Here is a 22,588-nt window from a genome sequence, read left to right on the forward strand (position 1 = left end):
TTTCCGGTTTGAATAGAGGGCTAATGGAGATGATAATATCTATTCTTAGAATGCTAAACCGATTCATAAAGTAAGCTTCTCGCTGTCCTTTATTGCTTTTACTCTGTAACTAACTAACTGTATGACCTATGGAACCCGGAGGTTCAATGCCGCGTTCACAAAAGCTTTCCATTGACTTCTATCCTTAGCCAACTGGATCCAATTTCTACTTTGCTATTCCTATTTCTGCGAGATCCATCCTCCCATCTGCGCCTAGGTCTTCCTAATGGTCATTTTTCGATTGGATTTCCAGTTAAATCTTTCAAAGCGTTCCTACTTTCTTCTATTCTGGCTACATGACCTGCGAGTAAGCCTCCTAGATTTGATGACCCTAACAATGTTTGGTAAACGATATAAATTATGTAGTTCCTCGTTATGAAGTTTCCGCCATTCACCGTTCTCGTTTCTCTTGGTTCCGAATATTCGTGTTAGAATATTGTTCTCAAACACTTCCAGTTTGCTCTACATGTAGATCAATATTGAAACTGGAAATTATACTGAATTTATATCATTTTCGGTTTTAGTAGAGAGTTAACGCTAGAGATAAAAGGCATTGTTATGACTTCATCGATTGTAAGAAACCCGCTCCTCTCTTTCTATTATCGTTTTTGCTCTATAGAGATCAATGTAAAAACCAGAAATGGATGATTTCAGCCACTTCCGGTTTGAATATTACCTCCATCAACAAACTTAATTCCTAAGATTTGATCCTCTACAACCTGGCGAAAATTTAGGGTGATCCATCAAATAATCTTGAGACTTTGTGTCTCCAGCACGTACAATGAACAGACAGACGTTTTTGTTTTGGTAAACCAAAATGCTTAAAATGTCGCAAGATAATATAAAACAAGACCTCAAAAGAGCTGGTAACAACAATATTAATTGGACTGAAGTACGAGGTGCTACCAAGAATTTCGTCATAAAAATCAGAAAACTAACCCTAAATCCTTTCTATCGTCATCTAGGTTTGTATCCAACGATTTCAGCGATTTTACAGATGTTGGGAGAATTACTGAAAGCCCGTTGCCTATAGGGTGTTGAACAATTATTACAATTCCGCTTGAATCTCTTCAGATATATCCTAAAGAATCAGTTTACACACTCTCGCGATCGGTCCGGAGTTGTGCATGATGACAGTCGACCCGAATGTTTGTTGCCTTCAACAGACGCCCAGAGAATTTTGAAACGCTTAAGCCACTCAAATCTTTTGTCCTTGGCTTAAACGTTACTAACCGAAGGTTTGGTGGGTACAAACTGCACTTTTTTCAACAACTGAAACAAAACTAAACGCAATTTCTTTGATCCTTCAAGTCAGCCATTTTGAAAAATATGTACACAAACTCGAAGACGCTATAAAGAAACAAGCAAACACTACAAAATGGGTGCACTTATTTCAATGCCGCTTGGCAGAATGATGGATGAAATACACACCAACACACAACTAGCGACAGAAATTCGCACCAATACTAATTTGGGCGGAATATCAAAATTCTCGGAAATTTTGGGTAGCATTTCGCACAATACAATCCAGTAGCTAACTTTGTTTTAAGTTGCCGACATTTGCCCAACTTACCCTCGTAAATCAAGAACATTTTGAAGGCCAAATTCTTTCAGGTGCTGTAGAAGCGCGGAAAGACAGTTGATGACCAATGGTGGTAGGTCTCCAATTTTTTGAACTTCCATGCTTTGAGATGATCCATTGATATCAGACGAAAATGATGAGCTTAATCTAACTAATGCAGTCGTGAAGTCGAAAGAATCTCTCTCTAATCGTTCTATCCGAACGTGACTGAAAATAAAAGGATACAGCGTCAAGAACGAATTTAGAACGTTAAGAAAAATACAGTTTTAACATCTTAAAAGTATCAAGAATCATGACAACTTATCTCTATCCCTCAAACTTCTTTACGAGCTTTAAAGCGTATCATAGCATATGGTTACAGCACAACCAACACTTCTTTTGTCGTTCTCAAAGGTCAATAGTTTTCCTTCAACTGTAGTTAATTGAGACGTTTTCCTCCAAATAGCCTCTCTTTCGATTTACTACTTCAAGATGCTTCCGCTTTGTTCATCGACCTATGTTGGAATCATCCATATGAAAACGATAGGCTACAGCTCTGTATGTTTTATTATTATTATTTGTAGCAAATCTTATAGCTTGCGGTTTAAATAAAGTAGTGTTTAAATAATAATAATAATAATAATAATAATAATAATAATAATAATAATAATGATGATGATGATGATGATGATGATGATGATGATGATGATGATGATGATGATGATGATGATGATGATGATGATGATGATGATGATGATGATGATGATGATGATGATGATGATGATGATGATGATGATGATGATGATGATGATGATGATGATGATGATGATGATGATGATGATGATGATGATGATGATGATGATGATGATGATGATGATGATGATGATGATGATGATGATGATGATGATGATGATGATGATGATGATGATGATGATGATGATGATGATGATGATGATGATGATGATGATGATGATGATGATGATGATGATGATGATGATGATGATGATGATGATGATGATGATGATGATGATGATGATGATGATGATGATGATGATGATGATGATGATGATGATGATGATGATGATGATGATGATGATGATGATGATGATGATGATGATGATGATGATGATGATGATGATGAAGAAGAAAACCAATTACTATTACTACTAGAGGTGGCTCAGTCGTTGATCGCTCATCTCTTGGGGGTCCCTGGTTCGATCCCAGGTCCCGTCATGTGGGCTTCGTGATGAAAAACGCCATATCTGTAGAGGTTTTCTTGTCGTTTTTCCATTTTCTCCCATTTTCTTTATTCCACCACTTCATTCACACCGTTCGGTGCTTAACGTGGGACGTTAAACTTAAAAACTACTGCTTTTTTCCACTTTTAAAATGTCCCAATATGAAACTTAACTTGCGACACAATTATTCAAAGACCTTTTACATAAAATAAATTCCAATTTAAAAATAACATTATTTTAGCAATAATTAACATATTAGTACTTTTTAAAAGTCTATTTTGAAACCCCTTGTTTACTGCATACTATTTAGAAATGTAGTGACTGATCTCTTCATTGGTACCTCAATCTTTACATAACTGTTTTTTATGGTCAACCGTAAGTTCATGATCATGGTTTTAATAATTCTTGAATATGCGGTACCCAATTATTCTTTTATTGGTATAGACGTATTTTATTATATAAGTACTGTAATGTGCAAAATAACTACCCTCTACATCCAGGTATATAGACATTCATACATGGTATTTGAAGATATCAGTACAGAACCTCCTAATTTTAAACTGAATTACTTAGTTCTAGTGCGGTAAGTTTCCCAAAATCTTATTATGATTCTTGTAGTAGTTACTTTCACATACATAAACTTTAAATTATTTACACTTTAGACCTTTAGGTTAATTGAAACTACAACAGAAGCAATGGACTGAATAGTCCCCCGCACAAGTTGTTCATGTTCGAATGCTAAATAGTGATGTGATGTGATTTTAGTTTAGCGTCCCGTTCAGCAGCGAGGCTATATGAGACGTGGACCTACTGATTAACGTGGAAAATGAAATCTTTCAGTTTTACGTCCCACGGTTATGCCGCATAGGCTAAAGGAGACGGTGATGATGAGTAATGAATGAAATGGTGGAATGAAGAAACTGGGAGGAAACGGGAGAACCCCGAGAAAACCCACGCACACGGTATTTGTTCACCACAAAGTTCACTTGGCGGGGACTGGAATCGAAACCGGGACCCCAAGCACCAGAGGTGAACGCTCTACCACTGAGCCACCGCGGCCCGCTGATTAACGTGGAATCCGAACATGAGCTCCCGCCGGGAATCGAACCCGGGTCTCCCACGCCAAAGGCGCGCACGCTAACCGCTTAGCCACGAAGGAGCTCGAATGCTAAATAGTGTACCACTAAACCACTCTAGAACACAAATATCAAATTTTACGGATAAAGTTTTTTTTTTATTTATTACAAAATGCAATACTGTTATTTTGATATAAAACACAGACCTGTTTTGTAGCAATCTATCCGTATCATCCGACATAGAGACAGAACACAAAACTTCTGCAGGATTAATATGTTCCATTCGCTTCTCCAATTCTTCTCGTCCAGGTCCGTCCTCAAATGTATCGTACACAGCTTGTCCTGTTGATGGATCCAAAGCCTGGATAAGAGATTGGATTCAACTTTATTTATATTTTCTCTTCGCATTTATAATTCAGTTGAAAGTTGTACACATGTTTCAGCAAAATCTTTATTCATTTAATCTCTACCACCGCCACTTGAACAAGTAAAAAATAAATGAAAGCATGTTACACAAGCAACAAAATAAAGTTATAAATAGTTTTATAAGTTAGGTAATGAAAATAAATCTTCCTCGTCTACTACAGTATTCTTCTTCTAGACTTTCTACACCTTTGGCAACTACTAACAAAGCCAAATTCAATTGATTTTGGTTGGAATTTAACATGTCAATTGATTAAGTTGACTTAAACATTCCATCAGGGCCAAAACTATATAAGACAACTTTTTAAAGTAGGTCACGAACCACTACTTTGAATTTTATTGAATAGTTTACCCTAACCGAGAATCAAACCTGGACTACGCTCATCGAAAGCACGTACATTCATAGTTAGGACCACTTTGAGTACTGAACTCTGAAGAAAGGAAGGAAGGACGGACGAAAGAAAGAAAAAGAGAAAGAAAGAAAGATAAAGAAAGAAAGAGAAATAAATAAAAGAAAGGAAGGAAAGAAAGAATGAATGAATGGAGTGAAAGAAAGAAAGCAAGGAAGCAGGAAAGCAAGAAAGGAACGATAAGAGGAGATGATTTGAGTACCAAGGAGGCGTTCCGCTTCAAAAATTGGTGTTTGGCTCTTAATAAAGTTTAACTCACAGTTTAACTAATCGAACTTTAGTTTGAGTTTCTTATTTTAAGTAAAGTACCCTTCAAATTTTTTAAAGTTGTAGGTAATTATTTCAATCGTTACGACTTCACATACTGAGAACTTTTTCCCCGAATTACAAGTCTGTTTTCAGGGCTCCCAAGTGTCTACATAGTTAGGCTACGAGCCTTAGGACGACAGACTTGGGCTCCGATGCACGTGAGATTACACGGACCAATTTAATGAAATTGAAATTCTTACCACCATCCCGATATCCATACGACGATCTCTCTTGTTGCCGGCAGGCACCTCACATATGCACATAAGATAAGAAGCGTCACTATCTTCAGAAATCTCTGCTTCTTCAGATAAAGAAATAGAATCGACATGTGTAACTGTTAAGGAAATATACACATAAGACCCTTTTGCTATTGCTAATTTAATAAAATAATAGTTTCTCATAATTAAAAATACACTGAAAAATCCTTAGGCAATAACTCCTAAAATGCAAGGAATTTATCTAGCTAAATACGGAAATAAAAGTATGTAGTAATTAGATTAATCTGTATTCACAGCAAATTATATATTGGTATTTTAAAAGAAAAAGGAAGTTTCCACTGAACTAGTGACAAATGATCTGGATTAATTTACAATTTTGTTCATAGTTGTCGCTATAATCGATTGTCAATAGTTATGCTATTCTCAAATTTTAAATAAAATAAATTTCACATTTTCATACAAGGTTGTGCTTTTACATGAATACGGCAAATGCGGTAATTCTAAGATTTAACAGGAAAAGCTCTAATTAAAAGCTCTAATTAAATCACATAACCAACCAACCTCGTCAGAATTATTGTTATACACCTTTTTAAGCGCCTATACTATCTAACAAATAAATCATTCTCTAAAACAGAATTTTGAAAATGATCATGAAGATACTCTTCTGTAACTAATGCAATTTAACATTCAGATGGACACTGACGATTTCCTTCAATACCAGAGTTAGATACGTTATGCAATTGTTATATTTGAACTTGATATGCAATGTAAAGGATATCTTCTCCAATTAAAGTAGCTTTCGTGTAGATGCCAGTTAACTGACGTTCGAATGGAGCATTCTTGTTATCTCCACTTGCTTTCAACGCAGCTGTTTCTGTTTGTTTTACTACTCCCACCTTGAACCCTGGAATTTAAAAAATAAATAAATACGAGGGTTGTTACATAAATTCTAAGTCTAACCAAGAAATATTTATTAGAACTAGACATGTAATACTTTTAGGCCATATTTATTGAATCTTCCTATGACGTCATACCAAATTTGGTATTAATATCGGCATTTATCCTGTTGTTACAGGTCCAGAAATGCAGAAAAGTGAGCAAAGCGGGACGAAATGGAGAAACTGAAGGCGAGAGTTCTTATTAAATATCTCCCCAAGAAAGATTTTAAGCCGCAGGAAATCCACGCCGATATGGTTGCTACTTTAAGTGATAGTGCCATTTCATATGCCACAGTGAAAAAATTGCCACATATGACACAGTGAATGATCTGCGAATGACCATCAGGCAGATTGCTGAGACAGTGGACTTATCTACTGCAAGCGTTGATCGAATTATCACCCAGCATCTGGGAATGAGCAAAGCTTCCGCGAGAAGGGTTCGAAAACTTTTGACACCTGATCAAAAGCTCACCAGACGAAACATTTCAAGGACAATCTTGATCTCCTCCACAAAAATCCAGACGCCTTTCGCATTCGATTCATAACAATAGATAAACCCGGGCTCACCATTACCAACCAGAATCCAAACGAAGTTCCAAGCTGTGGAAACACCCCTCATCCTCCCATCCGAAGAAGGCAAAGTCAACGCCCTCAGCTGGAAAAGTTACGGCTACAGTCTTCTGGGATTCGGAAGGGATAGTGATAGTGGATTATCTTTCAAAGGGGCGAACAGTGACTTGAGAGTACTATGCAGGTCTTCTATGACAGCAGCGTGATAATATTCGGCAGAAGCGTCGTGGGAAACTGACATCAGGTGTACTTTTCTATCAAGACACTGCCCCTAGCCACAAGTCAACCATTGCAATGGCAGCAATTCACGATTGCGGCTACGGATTGGTCCCCCACACATCTTTCTCGCCTGATTTGGTACCTTCTGACTTTCATTTCTTTCTAAAGCTTAGAAAGAAGTTGGAAGGTACACATTTCGATACTGATGATGACGTCATGCATGAAGTAGATGAAATTTTACATGCCTTCGACAAAACATTTTTTACCAACTGCATTAACGCACTTGAACATAGAAGGCAAACTGTGTTGGTTTGTCAGAGAACCATGTTGAAAAGTAAATCCATGCATAAACTCTCTGCTGGTCCATTCATAGGTAGGCTTAAAACTTTTGTAACAATCCTGGAACATACATACATAAAGAAACAAGCTTTCATATTTCAAGATTATGACCAATAAAAATTGAGACTCATTAATACTGTTGAAGGAATTACAGGAAATTACAATGGTATAATAGATATGCATCTCAATATGTCTATCAGGCAATGAGATAATTAATATGTAAACGCACATTACTTACTTCAGATTTTATAAATTCGTTCGTGTAAATCCTTCTGGAATTTTAACAAAATCTCTTGTAGAAATTGACAAAAAAAAAAAAAAAATGTATAAGGCCTTCCGAAATTAATCTCCACTGCAATAATTCCTCATAATAGAAATTCAAATAAATATTCGACATGTTACTAATGCCCACTTTATTATTATTATTATTTGCAGATAAATAAATAAGCACGAATAGCAGGGGGAGAAAGCAAGCTGTGATCGAGTTGTTGCAAGTAGAGTTGCCAAGTTCCAGGGATCTACGCCAGGTTACAAGCGGCGTATTACGAGGAAGCAATATGTTAGAAAATGGGTGAAAAAGTTCCGGGAGGAAGAAACCTCTGTGGCGGATAAACATCGAAATGGCAGATCTGCAACCGCAATCATGGATGAAAATCGATAAAAGAATGCGTGCGATAAATATAGAAAACCGCAGTCAATCCTTACAGGAGTTGTATAAGGTGAATGAACATACGACACAGCTTAAAAACATCGGAGGAAGCTTTTCGAAAAAAAAAATCTTTCAGTTTTATTTTCCACGTTTATGCTGTGTGATGATGCGAAATGAATGAAATGGTGGAATGAAGAAAGTGGGAGGAAATAGGAGAATCTCGAAAAAAAACTATCACACATAAGTCTTATTTTCTCTATTACCAATAAATCTGACTTAAAACACTTCCTTAGTTAAGGGTGAAAGCACAGCAAGCTACATTTCTTACCTTTCGCAACGAGTCTTCTCACATGCACATTGAGCCGATGCGTTGGGATGCTACATGTCAGAAAATTATGATCCAAATATGCAATTATATTAAGTTCCTTTGAAGCTATCTGAAAAAACAAAAATAAAAATAAACAAGTAAACAATAATAATTTTATTTATTATATATATATATATATACAGGCATTTGCCTGGCCTGTGTATATTTCTCTATTACCGGCATTTATGGCATCGAACCCATCAAGTATGAAAATGACGTCCCTCGGTGAACACAATATCCAGGGATAACTGGGTGGTGATAAAATTTACGGGAAAGAATTCCTCGACTTTTCCTAATTTTCCAAAACATTTTTCGAAATTTTCCCTGATATTTAATTAGCCACACAGATTTTCCCATGTTCATGGAAAAACAATCCAAGAAAACATGGCAACGATGACACATAAGCAATGTATCTTCTCCTGTTAAACTAGAACAATGAAAATATAAAAACGCAACAAGTTCGACTCCCGGTGGGGAGGCTCGGTCGGAAAGGTGTAGCAGCTTTTTCAGACCAACCATCCTGTGTGAGTTTTTTTCTTGGGTTTCCTCATTCATATCAGACAAATGCCAGAATGGTACACTCGTGTCCAAAATGATTGTTGCATATCTATAACTGTCTTCTTGTAAGAATATAGTCTGATAATGATTTTGCAGGGTACTTTTAATACTGATACTATGTGTATAATCTGGAAAATGTATATTTGTGGTAAATTTCATAGGAAAAGAATTATAAATACGAAAATTAGAATGAGTAAAACAAAAGGTTGCTAAATGGACAAGAAAGTTTTATTTTCGTTTTATTGTTCTTATTTACTGTTCTTTTGACATGAAATTTGTCACGCATATGCTTTTGCCGATTATACACATACTAACATTATAAGAAATACCATTGAATTCGTTATCAAAGTATATTCCTACAACAACATATTTATAGACATGCGACAATAATTTTGGATATGAGTGTACCTACCATAAGGGTCCCAGCCCGCTTCCCTCCTCCCCCAATACCCTGGGCAACGTGACCGCCGAAGGACGTCATCCCTCATACGTGATGGGCTAACATGGCTATAGATGTCAAAAGCTCAGAAATTTAAACCTAACACTATAGAAACAAATATAATGTATTTTATTATGAAATTATAAAACACTTACCTAATAGATTATTATTATTATTATTATTATTATTATTATTATTGTTGTTGTTGTTGTGGGTGATGTGAGTCTGATGTCCCTTTTCAGCACTGAGGCTACCTTAGACGGGACAATAATACGATATAATAACTACGAGTCGCATGTTAAAAAAAGCCGATAATTTTTACACGAGGTTGGCACTGATGAAGTTGAGCATACTCAGGAAAATGCCTTGGTATTCTGTGCTTGCAACAGAGATAGAACCGTCCGAGTGGAGTTGCGTACGTGCGGGCAACGGTAAGGTAAAATGGCTACCGTAATACAAAATTCCTGCTTAACGTGAAGTGAAATCAGTCATACGATTTCTGAACTCCAAAGGACAGATTGCAGCTGACATCCATCGGAAATTATATGCCATTTATGGATCAACAGTAATGAGTCAAGTAGAAATCAGGCAATAGTGCAGAGAGTTTTGTGAAGGGCGTTCAGATACACTGGCAACACTGGTATGGATGTGTAAAGACACACTATAAAGTGCCCCTAATATTTAGTTTAAATTTAAGTGATACTGTTTACGTGAGTGAAGTGATAGAAGAATAACGAATTCGGTAAGTACTCTTACATTTAACTAGATACATTTTGTTAAATAATATCGCTGACTTTACTATCTGTTGCAAAAATCATAAATTGATTGACACGTAAACATCAAATGCCTGAATAGGAGTACGAACATAAGATATAAACAAACATCATGAGCTCCTGCATTGAGTGTTCTAAACCTGTTCTGAGACAAGACGTTACCTCCAAAATTCAGTGCACTGAGTGTCTAAACTGGACCCACCTAAAATGTTCGCAGTTAAAAGAAAGTGACGTGGAATATATGAAACAATCAAATCTGCCTTGGAAGTGTAAAGGTTGCATAAAAGCTAGGCGTAATACCAATTCAGAACAGAATGAAGTGCTTCCATCTATCGAAGACATTTATAAACTGTTAAAAGAACTAAAAGATGATATCTCCGTGATTAAAGAAAACAACACCGACCTTGAGCGTGAACTTGGAAAGTCTCTTGACCTGGCGCATCAGAAACTGGATGAAAATGCAGACATCATCAAAAAACAATCAGAAAGCATTTCAGCGTGCCTTGCTACTATTGAACGGCTGAAGGAAGAAAACATCGCTCTCAAAAAGCAGCTACTAGACACTGAGATGAGATTAGATGAGCTCGACTAGTATGGAAGGCGAAACACGCTAGAAATACAGGGTGTACCAGAAAAAAACGAACGAAGATACATATGAAGTTGTAAAACAGTTGGGCCGTGCTTTAGACATAAACATTGAAGGAGAAATGATAGATGTATGCCATAGAGTAAAGAAAGCTCCTCACCAAACATCAGGAACAATAATGGTTAAGTTTGTTCGGAGAGAAGTTAAAGAAAATTTCCTCCAGAAACGTAAAGTAAAGAGGAATCTCAATTGTACCCACTTAGGATATAACCATAATGAACCCATCTGTCAATCAAAGTCTAACTCTAAACCGCAGAAAGGTATTTGGAAAAGCCAGGAAAATTAAAAGCGAAAAGAATTATGCCTTCCTGTGGGTAGATAGTACAGGTAGCATAAATTTGCGTAAAAGAGAGGGAGATAAAGATGTTTTTATATTACGTAGCCTAGAAGATGTTGATAAATTGACGTAATTTTCAGCAAAAACAGGTAGAAAGAATTGTAGGAAGGGTTAAATAAATGCTTGAAACATGTTCTATAATTGAAGATATAAATACTCAACAAAATATCGAAACTAATGTATGCGAAGCTGTTACTTTATTTAATAGCGTGTTTAAAGATAAAATTGGTATCAACATCTTGAATCTTAATATTAGAAGTGTTCGTAAAAATTGGGATGAGCTTTTAATTTTATTACAAAATTTAGAATTTAATTTACACGTATTAGTTCTCTCCGAAACATGGCATAATCAATATGAAATAAATTTAAAAAATTATCATTGTTTCTTCACAAAACGATCTCTAAATAAAGCAGATGGTGTAATGGTATTTATAAATAATAATATTAGTATTGAGAATATTATAGAATTAGAATTAAATGATGCTTCTGGTCTAAGTTTAAATATTTCATATGGCAAAGAAAACTATAATTTAATGTGTATTTATAGAACGCCAAGTGGTAATGAAGGAGAATTCTTACGCTCCTTCGAAAATGAACTTAAATATGTTAAAACAAATGGGTTGGTTATTGGAGACATAAATTTTGACATATTAAGTAATAGGTACGACGAAAATGTAGACAACTACTTAAACATACTTTATAAAAACGGGTATATATCATGTATAAATAATTATACAAGAGCAGGGTGGAAAAAAATCAAGATTTTTTTAATAAAAATCATTTTTGTTGATTTTTTTGATTTAAATCGATTTTTTTGATTTAAATCAAATCTTTCTCCTCGTATAATACAAGTCGCGAACTGGAGAAAAAACATTAGGAATTAATATTAAATGCCAATTATGCCATTTAAGTGAAAGTATTTTGGTTTAATTTCGAATTAATCCTCAATCGTTAACCTATTTCAATCCGAAACAATATTTCTTAAGCATTAAGGAAAAAACGTACAGCAACGTTTATCAACATGACATTTTTCTTTTCACGAAAGTTCCTGATATCTGGCAGGAGTATATTTTTAAAAAATGGAAACTAGCCAGCGGCACGAAATACATGTAAAGTACATAAATTTCGCCTAAAATTAACTAATTAACTCTATGGCCTATGGAACCCGGAGGTTCAATGCCGCGTTCACGAAAACTCTCCACTGACTTCTATCCTTAGCAACTGCATCCATTTTCTATTTTGTATTCCTATTTCTGCGAGATTCATCTTAATATTGTCCTCCCATCTGCGCCTAGATCTTCCTAATGGTCGTTTTCCGATTGGTCTTCCACTTAAGAATTTGAAAATGTTCCTAATTTCATCCATCCTGGCTACATGACCTGCACACCTGGGTCTCCTAGACTTGATGACCCTAGCAATGTTTGGTAAACCGTATAAACTATGTAGTTCCTCGTGATGAAGTTTCCCCCATTCCCGCTCCTCTTGGATCTGAATATTTGTCTCAGGATCTTGTTCTCAAATACTTTCAGTCTACGTTCTTCCCTCATAGTAAGCGACCATGTTTCGCAACCATATAGAAGCAGGCTGTCTACCAGTCAGGGAAAGTCAGGGAATTTCATTGTGTGTCAGGGAAAAATCTTTCCCAGGCTGTGACGGGTGAAGGGATGCCACTAAAATAGTCATAAATTACAGGTGAATGAATTGGTTCGTGTGTACGTTTGTAGAATATTGTATAAGAATATAAAGAATGGTGAAAACACAGTTCACTTTAAATATAAGTTGGGGGCGCGGTGGCTCATTGGTAGAGCGTTCACCTCCGGGGCTTGGGTTCCCTGGTTCGATCCCAGCTCGCGCCGTGTGACTTTGTGGTGGACAAACACCGTGGTCGTGGGTTTTCTCGGGATTCTTCCGTTTCCTCCCACTTTCTTCATTTCATCACCGTCTCCTTTAGCCTAACCGGCATAACTGTGAGACGTAAAACTGAAAGATTTCATGTTAATGATTTAAATATAAGTTACTTTTCATGAGTTACTATGAAAAAAAAAGAATGACAGAGTCAGGGAAAATTATAATTTTGTCAGGGAAAGTCAGGGAATTTGATTATGCTTGCTTGCTTACTAGACACCCTGAGAACAACAGGCGTATATATTTTAATCTTCAAATTCCTGGACAGAATTCGTGACGACAAGAGATTCTGAACTGAATAACAACACGAATTTCCTGCTTTTAGTCGACATTTAATTTCTTCGTAAATATCGTCTTCGTCTGTTAATATTGATCCTAGATATTTGAAAGAATCCACTTTATCAAAAGTATTATTCGATATTTTAACGCATCCAAAATTTGCCCTATTACGATACCGAGGAACTTCTATGCTATGTATTTAGTACATAAATTTCGCCTAAAGTTGTAATTTTCTTTTCTTTTCTTTTTCTTTTTTTTTTGTTTCGGAAAGGGGATCGGGCCCCTCTAAAAACGCCCCTATTATCTGGAAAGAAACAAATAGACATGCACATAAAAGAATTTTCGTCTTAAATGTCGATGTGATTTCTCCGTTGGAATAGTTAACGATTTAAAAATGAAATGAAATCTTTGAGTTTTACGTCCCACGGTTATGCCGGTTAGGCTAAAGGAGACGATGATGATGAGTAATGAATGAAATGGTGGAATGAAGAAAGTGGGAGGAAACGGGAGAACCCCGAGAAAACCCACGCACACGGTGTTTGTCCACCACAAAGTTCACTTGGCGGGGGCTGGGATCGAACCCGGGACCCCAAGCACCAGAGGTGAACGCTCTACCACTGAGCCACCGCGGCCCACTTAACGATTTAAAAACCCTATGTTACGAAGAGAAGAAAGCAAAATTCTCCCGTTAGCCGTTCAACACGGGATTTTTCCTAATCATCCTCTGCATGATACTCGTTTTCATACTGTGCTGTGCATACATTTGAGTCTCATTGTATTATGATTATTATCTTCTATAATCGAAATAATAGAATAGAAACGGGATTTTACTTATTTTCACTTTAAATTAATTTATTTCGGAATTTGATTTAAATCAACGATTTTTATTTAAAAAATCAAGTGATTTAAATCTTGATTAAAATCGTGATTTAAATCAGACTGATTTAAATCAATCCACCCTGTACAAGAGTAACTGAAACAACTAAAACATGTATAGATCATATCTTTTTAAGGCAAAAATATAATCAAAATGTCACTGCAGCAATATTGCATACGGCAATTACAGATCATTATATTACTAGTGTTAACTTAAATATGGAAATTGCCGATAAATCAATAACAAACAAACCTCGAACTATTATAGATTACCAAAGACTAAAAAATGAAATACAGAAGTGTAGTTGGTTGAATGTGTATCAAAGTTTGATGTAAATTTAGCTACTTCAGCTTTCATTTCGACATTACAAAAATGTATTAAAACTTCACAAATAGTAATTGAAAAAACTATCCCAAAATATCGTAAGTTAAAGCCATGGATAACTGATGAATTGATATTACATATACGAGAAAGAGACAAATTACGCAAACTTAAAATAAAAAATAAAGATAATCTAGAAATAAAAAAACACTATAAAAAATATAGAAATAAGGTAACTCAACTGATAAAAATGGTAAAAAATGAGCACTATAAAAAGCAGATTGTTAATTGTGAAAACAATACAGGTAAATTATGGAATATAATATCGAACATTATTGACAAAAAAGAAAACAAAAGCATGGACATTAAAGTAATACAAACGGCTACGGGTAACATTAACTTTCAGCAATATCCTAAACTAGTAGTTGACACATTCAACAAATATTTCTGCAATATAGGTGAAAGGTTAGTAAAAGATGTAAACTTAACCAAAATAAATGAAAATCTAGGAAACAAAGCTAAAAATAGTATGTTTTTTACGCCTATTACTGAACAAGAAAACTCATTTCATATAAACCAACTAAAAGCAAAATCGGCTCCAGGACTAGATGAAATAACTGCTAAAATATTGAAAAATGTAAAAGAAGAAATAACTAAACCACTGTTGCATATATATAATATGAGTTTAGAAACAGGTATTTTCCCTAATCAATTTAAACTAGCACTCGTGAAACCAGTATATAAAAAAGGGTCAAGAAAGGATCTCAATAACTATAGACCAATATCGCTACTTAGTAATTGTGCTAAAATATTAGAAAAATGTATTAAAAAGAGATTAGTTTCCTTTCTTGAAACTAATAACATACTTGCATTAAATCAGTTTGGTTTCAGAAAAGAGAGAAGTACATCTGATGCAATTTATAAACTAACGGAAATAATAACAAATTACATGGATCATAATGAAAAAGTAATAACAATATTTTTGGACTTAACCAAAGCATTCGATACAATATCTCATAATATATTGTTAACTAAGCTAGAACATTATGGAGTAAGAGGTGTAGTACTCTCGTGGTTTACTAGTTATTTAAGTAATAGATTGCAAGCTGTTAAAATTGGAAATTTTATGAGTGACTTAACACAGGAGTGCCACAAGGATCAGTATTAGGTTCAATTTTATTTATAATTTATATAAATGATTTGTACAATATAGGCATTGATGGCTATATTCAATCTTTTGCAGACGACACCACTATAACAATAACAGGAAAAAAGTGGGAAGAAACTTATAAAAAAGCGCAAATAACAGTAAAGAAAGTAAAACAATGGCTTGAACAAAATTCCTTGGTACTAAACTTAACGAAAACCAATTATATTGCTTTCTCACCAACAATAACCGGACAGCCACAAAATTTTGCTTTAAATATCATAACTGTATTAATACTTTAGACTGTAACTGTAATACAATAAATAATGTAACTGAACAAAATTATTTAGGAGTGAAAATTGATAAACATTTAAAGTGGACATCGCATATTCAACATGTAGCCAAGACATTAAGAAAATTGCTGTATAAATTTGTACAATTAAGAGGGTGTTTAGAATTAAAAGTTTTACGTATGGTATATTATGCACTAACACAAAATATATTACAGTATGGTATCTTAAGTTGGGGATCTGCCTATGAGACGCATATAAGACCTTTAAAAGTTCAGCAAAATAATATTATAAGAATATGTTTAAATAAAAACAAAGAAGATAGTCTAGAAAACCTGTAAGAGAATTTTCAGTCTTACAACTGTTGAAAAATTATATATTGTAGCAGGACTCGATTTTCGAGGAAAGTAATTTGTATATTTTGATTCTATTTTATGTTTATGTTACAAAATCATTTATTGAGGTTATGGGAATTAAATGTTGTATATGTGAGTAAATGCAAGCTGCACAATGTAGCTCATGTTTGTGTCAGCAGTTTATTGTAAACACATGTGTACAAGAATGTCATCGTTGAGAGTCTGGCAATGTAGGAAGGAAATGTTGACAATGTGTCTATCTTCACATTAGCCAGATTCTAGAAATTGTATAAAGTGAATCTGTAAGATTTCACGAATTTCATGAGATTACGGATGTACGGAGAATTGCTTAGAATCGGGAAATCAGAACGTGTCGAGGATTGCAATTTTGAGTTTTGACACATGGAAGGAATTTGTCTCTCCATGTGAAAACGGTGTTGCACGTGCTGCAGCAGACGACAAGCAGACGACGGAGGTTGGACAAGGCGAAACAAAACTGGAGGACGAGAAGGTTTTGAGATGAGTACTTCGAGATTTGACAGATCTTGGACATTCGGAAGAGAATTCATCGAAAGTCGATAGGAAGTCTATAGTAGAGTCTATGATCAAGTTACAGTGATCATTCTTCGGTTCGAGTTTGGAGAACCGAGTTCTATTCGAGAATTAGCCAGATGACAGGAGGAGAAAATACTTCATATTCCAAATCATCCTAACAACGTAGGACATCACGCAGAGAGTAGCATTGGAGAGGAGCCATACCTCAATGCTCATTTCGTCTTTCATCAGCTAGGAGATTCAGCTTAAAGGAGCCGAGTTCAACGCCGGAACAACGAGGGAAATACACCAGTTCATCCAGGTATGTGTAGCACCGAATCAGGGTTCAAAAGCTCAATACTTGACCGTTTCTGTACTCGTCTGGCAAAATGAATCTTAATATCCATCATTACTAGAGTTCTGAAACCTTACAGTACACTCATAAGCATAACGAAATACAGTGTTTTATTTTAATGAAGTGGACGTATCGTTATTTAAATTATCCCCAAATGAGAAACCTCTCGCAAGTTAATATCAGTGTTTGTCCCACTCATTCTAGATGGTGAGTGGAAGGCGCCTAGTTGCACTCAACTTTGCATCCCCAATTAGGCACTGAGTGGCTAGGTTGTCAATATAAAAGCAGTCTTACTCTATGTAAAAAAACATGAAAATGAATGGAATAAAATTTCTCATGGGTATGGAACAAGAAAAGTAACTCAAAGATCTTGAAACACTAAAAGTAAATAAGGGTATATCACAAAATCAAACATATTATTTGGTCCGAAACTTTATAATAATACTCCAAAAGAAATTAGGGAAGAAGGAAAAATGCATAGATTAAAAATACTAATAACTAATTGGTTAAAGGAAATAAAGAATGATGACTTAAGAGCGTTAACGTATTAAATTAATGTATTAAATTAGTAAATAATCGACTAACGTCGCTTGAAATATGCTTATCTACAACTACTGGGGGGTTTATTTAAAAAAAATAAATAAAAATGGAGGAGAGAAGGAAGAAAAAGAGAAAAAAGAGGAAAAAATGATAAAATTTCACTCATATATACTTTATGAAGATGGTTTCTCACTCACGAGCGAAAGCTTCTGTGAAGAGCCATCTATTATAATCATATAATGTCATTAGGTTGTATTATGTGTGTGTCTTCTTGTTGAAAGATAATGTAAAATTAATAATAAATTAAATGATAGTTAATTGAAATTGTAGTAAAAAAAAAAAGTAACAGCTATAAAAATGATTTATAATATAATAATGATTAATATTAAAGAAACCCTGTCAAGGACTGAAACTTAACGTCAAGGATTTCCGGAGGTTACCAGTCGTAGTGCTAATAAATGTAAAAAAAATAAATAAATAAATAAATAAATAAAATAAAATAAAATAATTTTATAGTTGTGGTGTGTGTATTAGAAGTGTTGCCACCAATATATATATGTATGTGTATGTCTGTCTTCATGTATTTCATAGTATGTGTTTTAATTTTTTTTTTATTTTTTTTTTATTTTATTTATTTATTTATTTATTTTATTTTATTTTTTTTTTTTTTTTGCGCCTCGTGGAATACCGGAGGCCATTCGGCCATATAGGCTGGTTTCTAAACAAGTTTTTTGTATAGGCCTGATAATAAGTCTGGAGTTCCGGAGAATTTCCGGCCTAAGAATATAGATATACTATTTGTGTGTGCAGTGTGTGTGTTCACTATGTCTGTATTGTTACTTGTATAAATATATAAATAAATAAAATAAATAAATATTCATGATGATAAGCGTAGTGGAAGGCCTACTCAGACGGACGTTTTGGTGGAATGCATTAACGAGAAAATGTAATCCAGTCGCCGATTCACAATAACTGAACTCGCCAAAGAGTAACCGGAAGTGTCTGCGAAAACAGTGCATCGACTTTTAACTTACCAGTTGGGTTGTAACAATGTGCGAGATGGGTGCCACAAATGATGACAGACGCTCACAAAGAGCAAAAAAATGACAGAAGGTGTTACGTGATTTCTTGGCCCGCTGGGGGAAGGATAAGGATACCTTTTTTCTTACATAGTGACGGCGGAAGAAACCTGGATATCGTACGCCACTGGGGGAGTCCAAGCAGTAGTCAGTGCAATGGCGGATCTCTGGTTCTAAAGCGAAGAAATTCAAACAAACACCATCAGTTCACAAAATCACCGCAACTGTGTCTTGGGACCAAAAGAGTGTGATTTTTATGGAATTCTTGCATAAACAATAACAGCATGAGTGTATTGCTGAATAGTGAATAATCTGCGACATGCCATCCAAGATCGGCAAAGAGGAATGTTACGCTTTGGAATTCCTCTGATCCATGACAACGCTCGCCTACACACAGCTACTCGTATTGTTGAGACATTTCAAAAATTTCAATGGGAACTATTCAATTATCCCCTTACAGACCCCATCTTGCCTTCAGCGATTTCTTTCACCTTAGCAAGTGTTTTGGATCGAAGCGTTTCAAAGACAGTGAAGTGCTCCAGACATCAGTTCTGGACTGGTTGCACTTTCAGGCGGCAGATTTTTATACAAAGGATATACGAAAGCTTGTGCCACGTTACCAGAAATGTCTGGAGGTTCATAACGAACAAGTTAAAAATAGCCAAGGTATGTACTCGTGTATCAATCACAATAAATTTCTTTTACCATTTTCTTTTCTTTCTGTTTTTTTTTTTTTTTTTTTTTTTTTTAAATACTCCATTTATTGGAGAAAGACAACACAGAGAGCAGCTTTTACGAACTAGACAATACTTTGAACGTAGTGTCGAAGTGTAGCATAAAATTACAGGTGGATTCAGCGGAAGAAAGTGAAATAAATGTTCCGATCGAAAATCTATACAAACTCATTAACACTAACAAAATGTAACACGTGAAATTTTCAGTATCCAAAAATAGGCTCGTTCAAGCGTTTGAAGAAACCGAACATCAACAATTGCACGTGCTTTTATTTCACGGCCTTACAACTGAAAAATAAAAATAAAAAAAATCAGTGTCTTTTTATTTTCGACGCAATAATTCTATTAAAAGCAGGTAGTATTATAACTCAACATTAAATTGTACTAAGTGAGCTACTTAGTATCCATAATCATGACAAACGCTGAAGATCAGAATACATTCTTCACGTATACATGCATTGATATAATACATTCATTCTCACAAGTAGACACCAATTCCGAAGCTGTATTCTTTTAATATTAGAAACCCACAGGATACGTATATACAGTATATACACAGTGTTATCTCGGTATATGTCAGTTTTGAAATAAGTTCAGCTTGTTGTACGTCTTGTTTGGAGTACTTGCTTGCTGTATGACCTTTGTTTGGAATACAACTAGAATTTGTATGGATCAAAGTGAGTCACGACATCGCGCGCTACCTTTGTTTACCTTTCTCAAGACAAATCCTCGATTGTCCACGTGCGTCAGTACCATACAGTAAGCATATTATTTAGTACATACACCCGTAAAAACCTGCAAATAGGCACTCGACTCTAAATGAAGTAAATTTTCATTTATTTAATTTAATTCCCTTTGTATTTTTGTATACATTTTAACATTAAGCAATATTTAAATGTAATTTATACAATCCCATCAATGTGTAATGTGGCAATAACAATAGAAATCTTTTTCCGATGGAATAAATAAATATATTTTCCTTTATTCCTTACGACAAAAATTCGTTTGGTATTCGTTATGTTTGTTAGTGTCTGAAACGGATTACGGACGTATTCCGTCCGAGGTACCAGTATATTAAGCTACAGTATACTGACTTTAACTAATAATTTTTACGTGCGTTTAGTCTGAATTATAAGTGATATCGAAAATACTAGGAATATGAAAAATATGCACAACTTTATCGACAATCAAAGCCGGGTCTCCAGCTTACCGTGCCGGTGCCTTAACCACTACACTGCCCAATCAGCTCCATACTTTTCCACTGTTGAAGTCGGAAACTATTCATATAATAGCAAAAGTTATTGTAATTCGTGTATTTCGGTCCGATTAGCATATTAGACGTGTTCACGCCATAACAAAAATACATTTCGAGAGGCAGAAAAGGCTGATGTGATGTAACTTTTCTTTAGCGTCCCTTTCAGCAGCGAGGCCATATGAGATGTGGACTTACATTTTAACGTGGGATCCGAACGACCTGAACCTCTGCCGGGAATCAAACCTAGGTCTCCCACGCCAAAGGCGCGAACGGTAACCGCTTAGCCACAAGAGAGGGAGAGGCGTCGTTTGTCAGATCTTATATTCACAGGCCAGCCTAAGAATAACAGATCGTGTAGACCTCTAATACAAATAGTATAGGTTTTCCAAGATTTGCCACTGTACTGTACTTAAATTTAATTGTGAATTTAATAGGGGATGACAGGAGAACAATAGAAAGAAATGCAGAGGTCTTATTGAACGCTTGCAGGGATTTGGTTTAGAAATAAATGTAGAGAAAACTAAATACATGGAAGTCTGCAGAGATCGTAATATTGCAAATTATGGATGCCTTGCGATAAAGTGGATACTTTCAAATACCTAGGATCAATATTAACAGACCAAAACCATATTCACGAAGAAATTAAATGTCGACTAAAAGCAGTGAATTCGTGTTATTATTCAGTTCAAAAGGTTTTGTCATCGTGAATTCTGTTGAGGAATTTGAAGCTTAAACTATATAAAACGATAATTATGCCTGTTGTGCTATACGGTTGCGAAACATGGTTGCTTACTCTGAGGGAAGAACGCAAACTGAAAGTGTTTGAGAACAATATCCTAAGACGAATACTCCAACCCAAGAGAAATGGGAATAGTGAATGGCAGAAATTTCATAACAAGGAACTATATAATTTATATCGTTTACGAAACATTGTTAGGGTAATCAAATCTAGGAAGCTTAGGTAGGCAGCTCATGTAGCCAGAATGGAAGAAAGTAGGAATGCTTTCAAAGCTTTAACTGGAAATCCAATCAGAAAACGACCATTAGGAAGACCTAGGCGCAGATGGGAACACAATATTAAGATGGATCTCGCAGAAATAGGAATACAAAGTAGAAACTGGACCCAGTTGGCTAAGGATAGAAGTCAATGGAAAGCTTTTGTGAACGCAGCATTAAACATCCGGATGCTATAGGAAATAGTCAGAGTTAGTAATTTTACTTAAATTACAAACAATATTAGCATAGAAAGTTTAGTTAAACATGAAGTATACAGACCTCTGCGTCGTCGCCGAAAAACCTATATTTATATCCACATTGTATGAATAACAGAGCATCTGAATATCTCTTCTTTAGTTCAATAACCTGCTGCTCAAGTGGCGTGTATTTAATGGTTGTTTTATCAGAAGCTGTAGCTTTTGTCTTTCTATTCCTTTTTGAAGGTGATTCACTAGAAAGATAATAGTGGTGCATAGTTAATTAAAAGAGAAAAATAAAAACAAATGAAAATAAAAGTATACAATTAATACGAATTAACAACACTTCTTTATTATTATTGGCATAAAAGAATCAAATAGAACAGGGAATACCCTCTACATCCTTCAATCTGGCATCATGCAATATGCCAGTTTTTGACTTTTTTATCCTTTTTTGTCAAATGTTTGATTGTTTTCTTATACCACTTGTACGTTTACTTGTCAGCAATGGTCTATTTCTATTAACAAGTATGCATGTTGTTTCACAAAAGAATGAGGGAAAAAGTTCAACTTTTTGGACTTAATTCTGGAAGGCAGTCTAGGTTTTTGTGAGC

General features: G+C 35.1%; 1 protein-coding gene across 1 annotated transcript in view; it reads right to left on the reverse strand.

The window, feature by feature from the left end:
- Nucleotides 1–22,588, reverse strand: part of LOC145665916 (DNA mismatch repair protein Msh3-like) — a 75,546-nt gene that overhangs the window by 48,214 nt on the left and 4,744 nt on the right. Inside the window, exons 3-9 of the mRNA XM_081733021.1 lie at nt 22,057–22,228; nt 8,318–8,426; nt 6,030–6,178; nt 5,878–5,899; nt 5,257–5,390; nt 4,121–4,275; nt 1,613–1,828 (exon numbers count right to left, since the gene is read on the reverse strand). Coding sequence (XP_081589147.1) covers nt 1,613–1,828; nt 4,121–4,275; nt 5,257–5,390; nt 5,878–5,899; nt 6,030–6,178; nt 8,318–8,426; nt 22,057–22,228 — 957 coding nt within the window. The remainder of the gene's footprint in view (nt 1–1,612; nt 1,829–4,120; nt 4,276–5,256; nt 5,391–5,877; nt 5,900–6,029; nt 6,179–8,317; nt 8,427–22,056; nt 22,229–22,588) is intronic.

The sequence above is a fragment of the Thermobia domestica genome, chromosome 12 (genome assembly GCF_964235325.1).
Source record: "Thermobia domestica chromosome 12, izTheDome1.hap1.1, whole genome shotgun sequence".
In the NCBI taxonomy this organism is placed as follows: Eukaryota; Metazoa; Arthropoda; class Insecta; order Zygentoma; family Lepismatidae; genus Thermobia; species Thermobia domestica.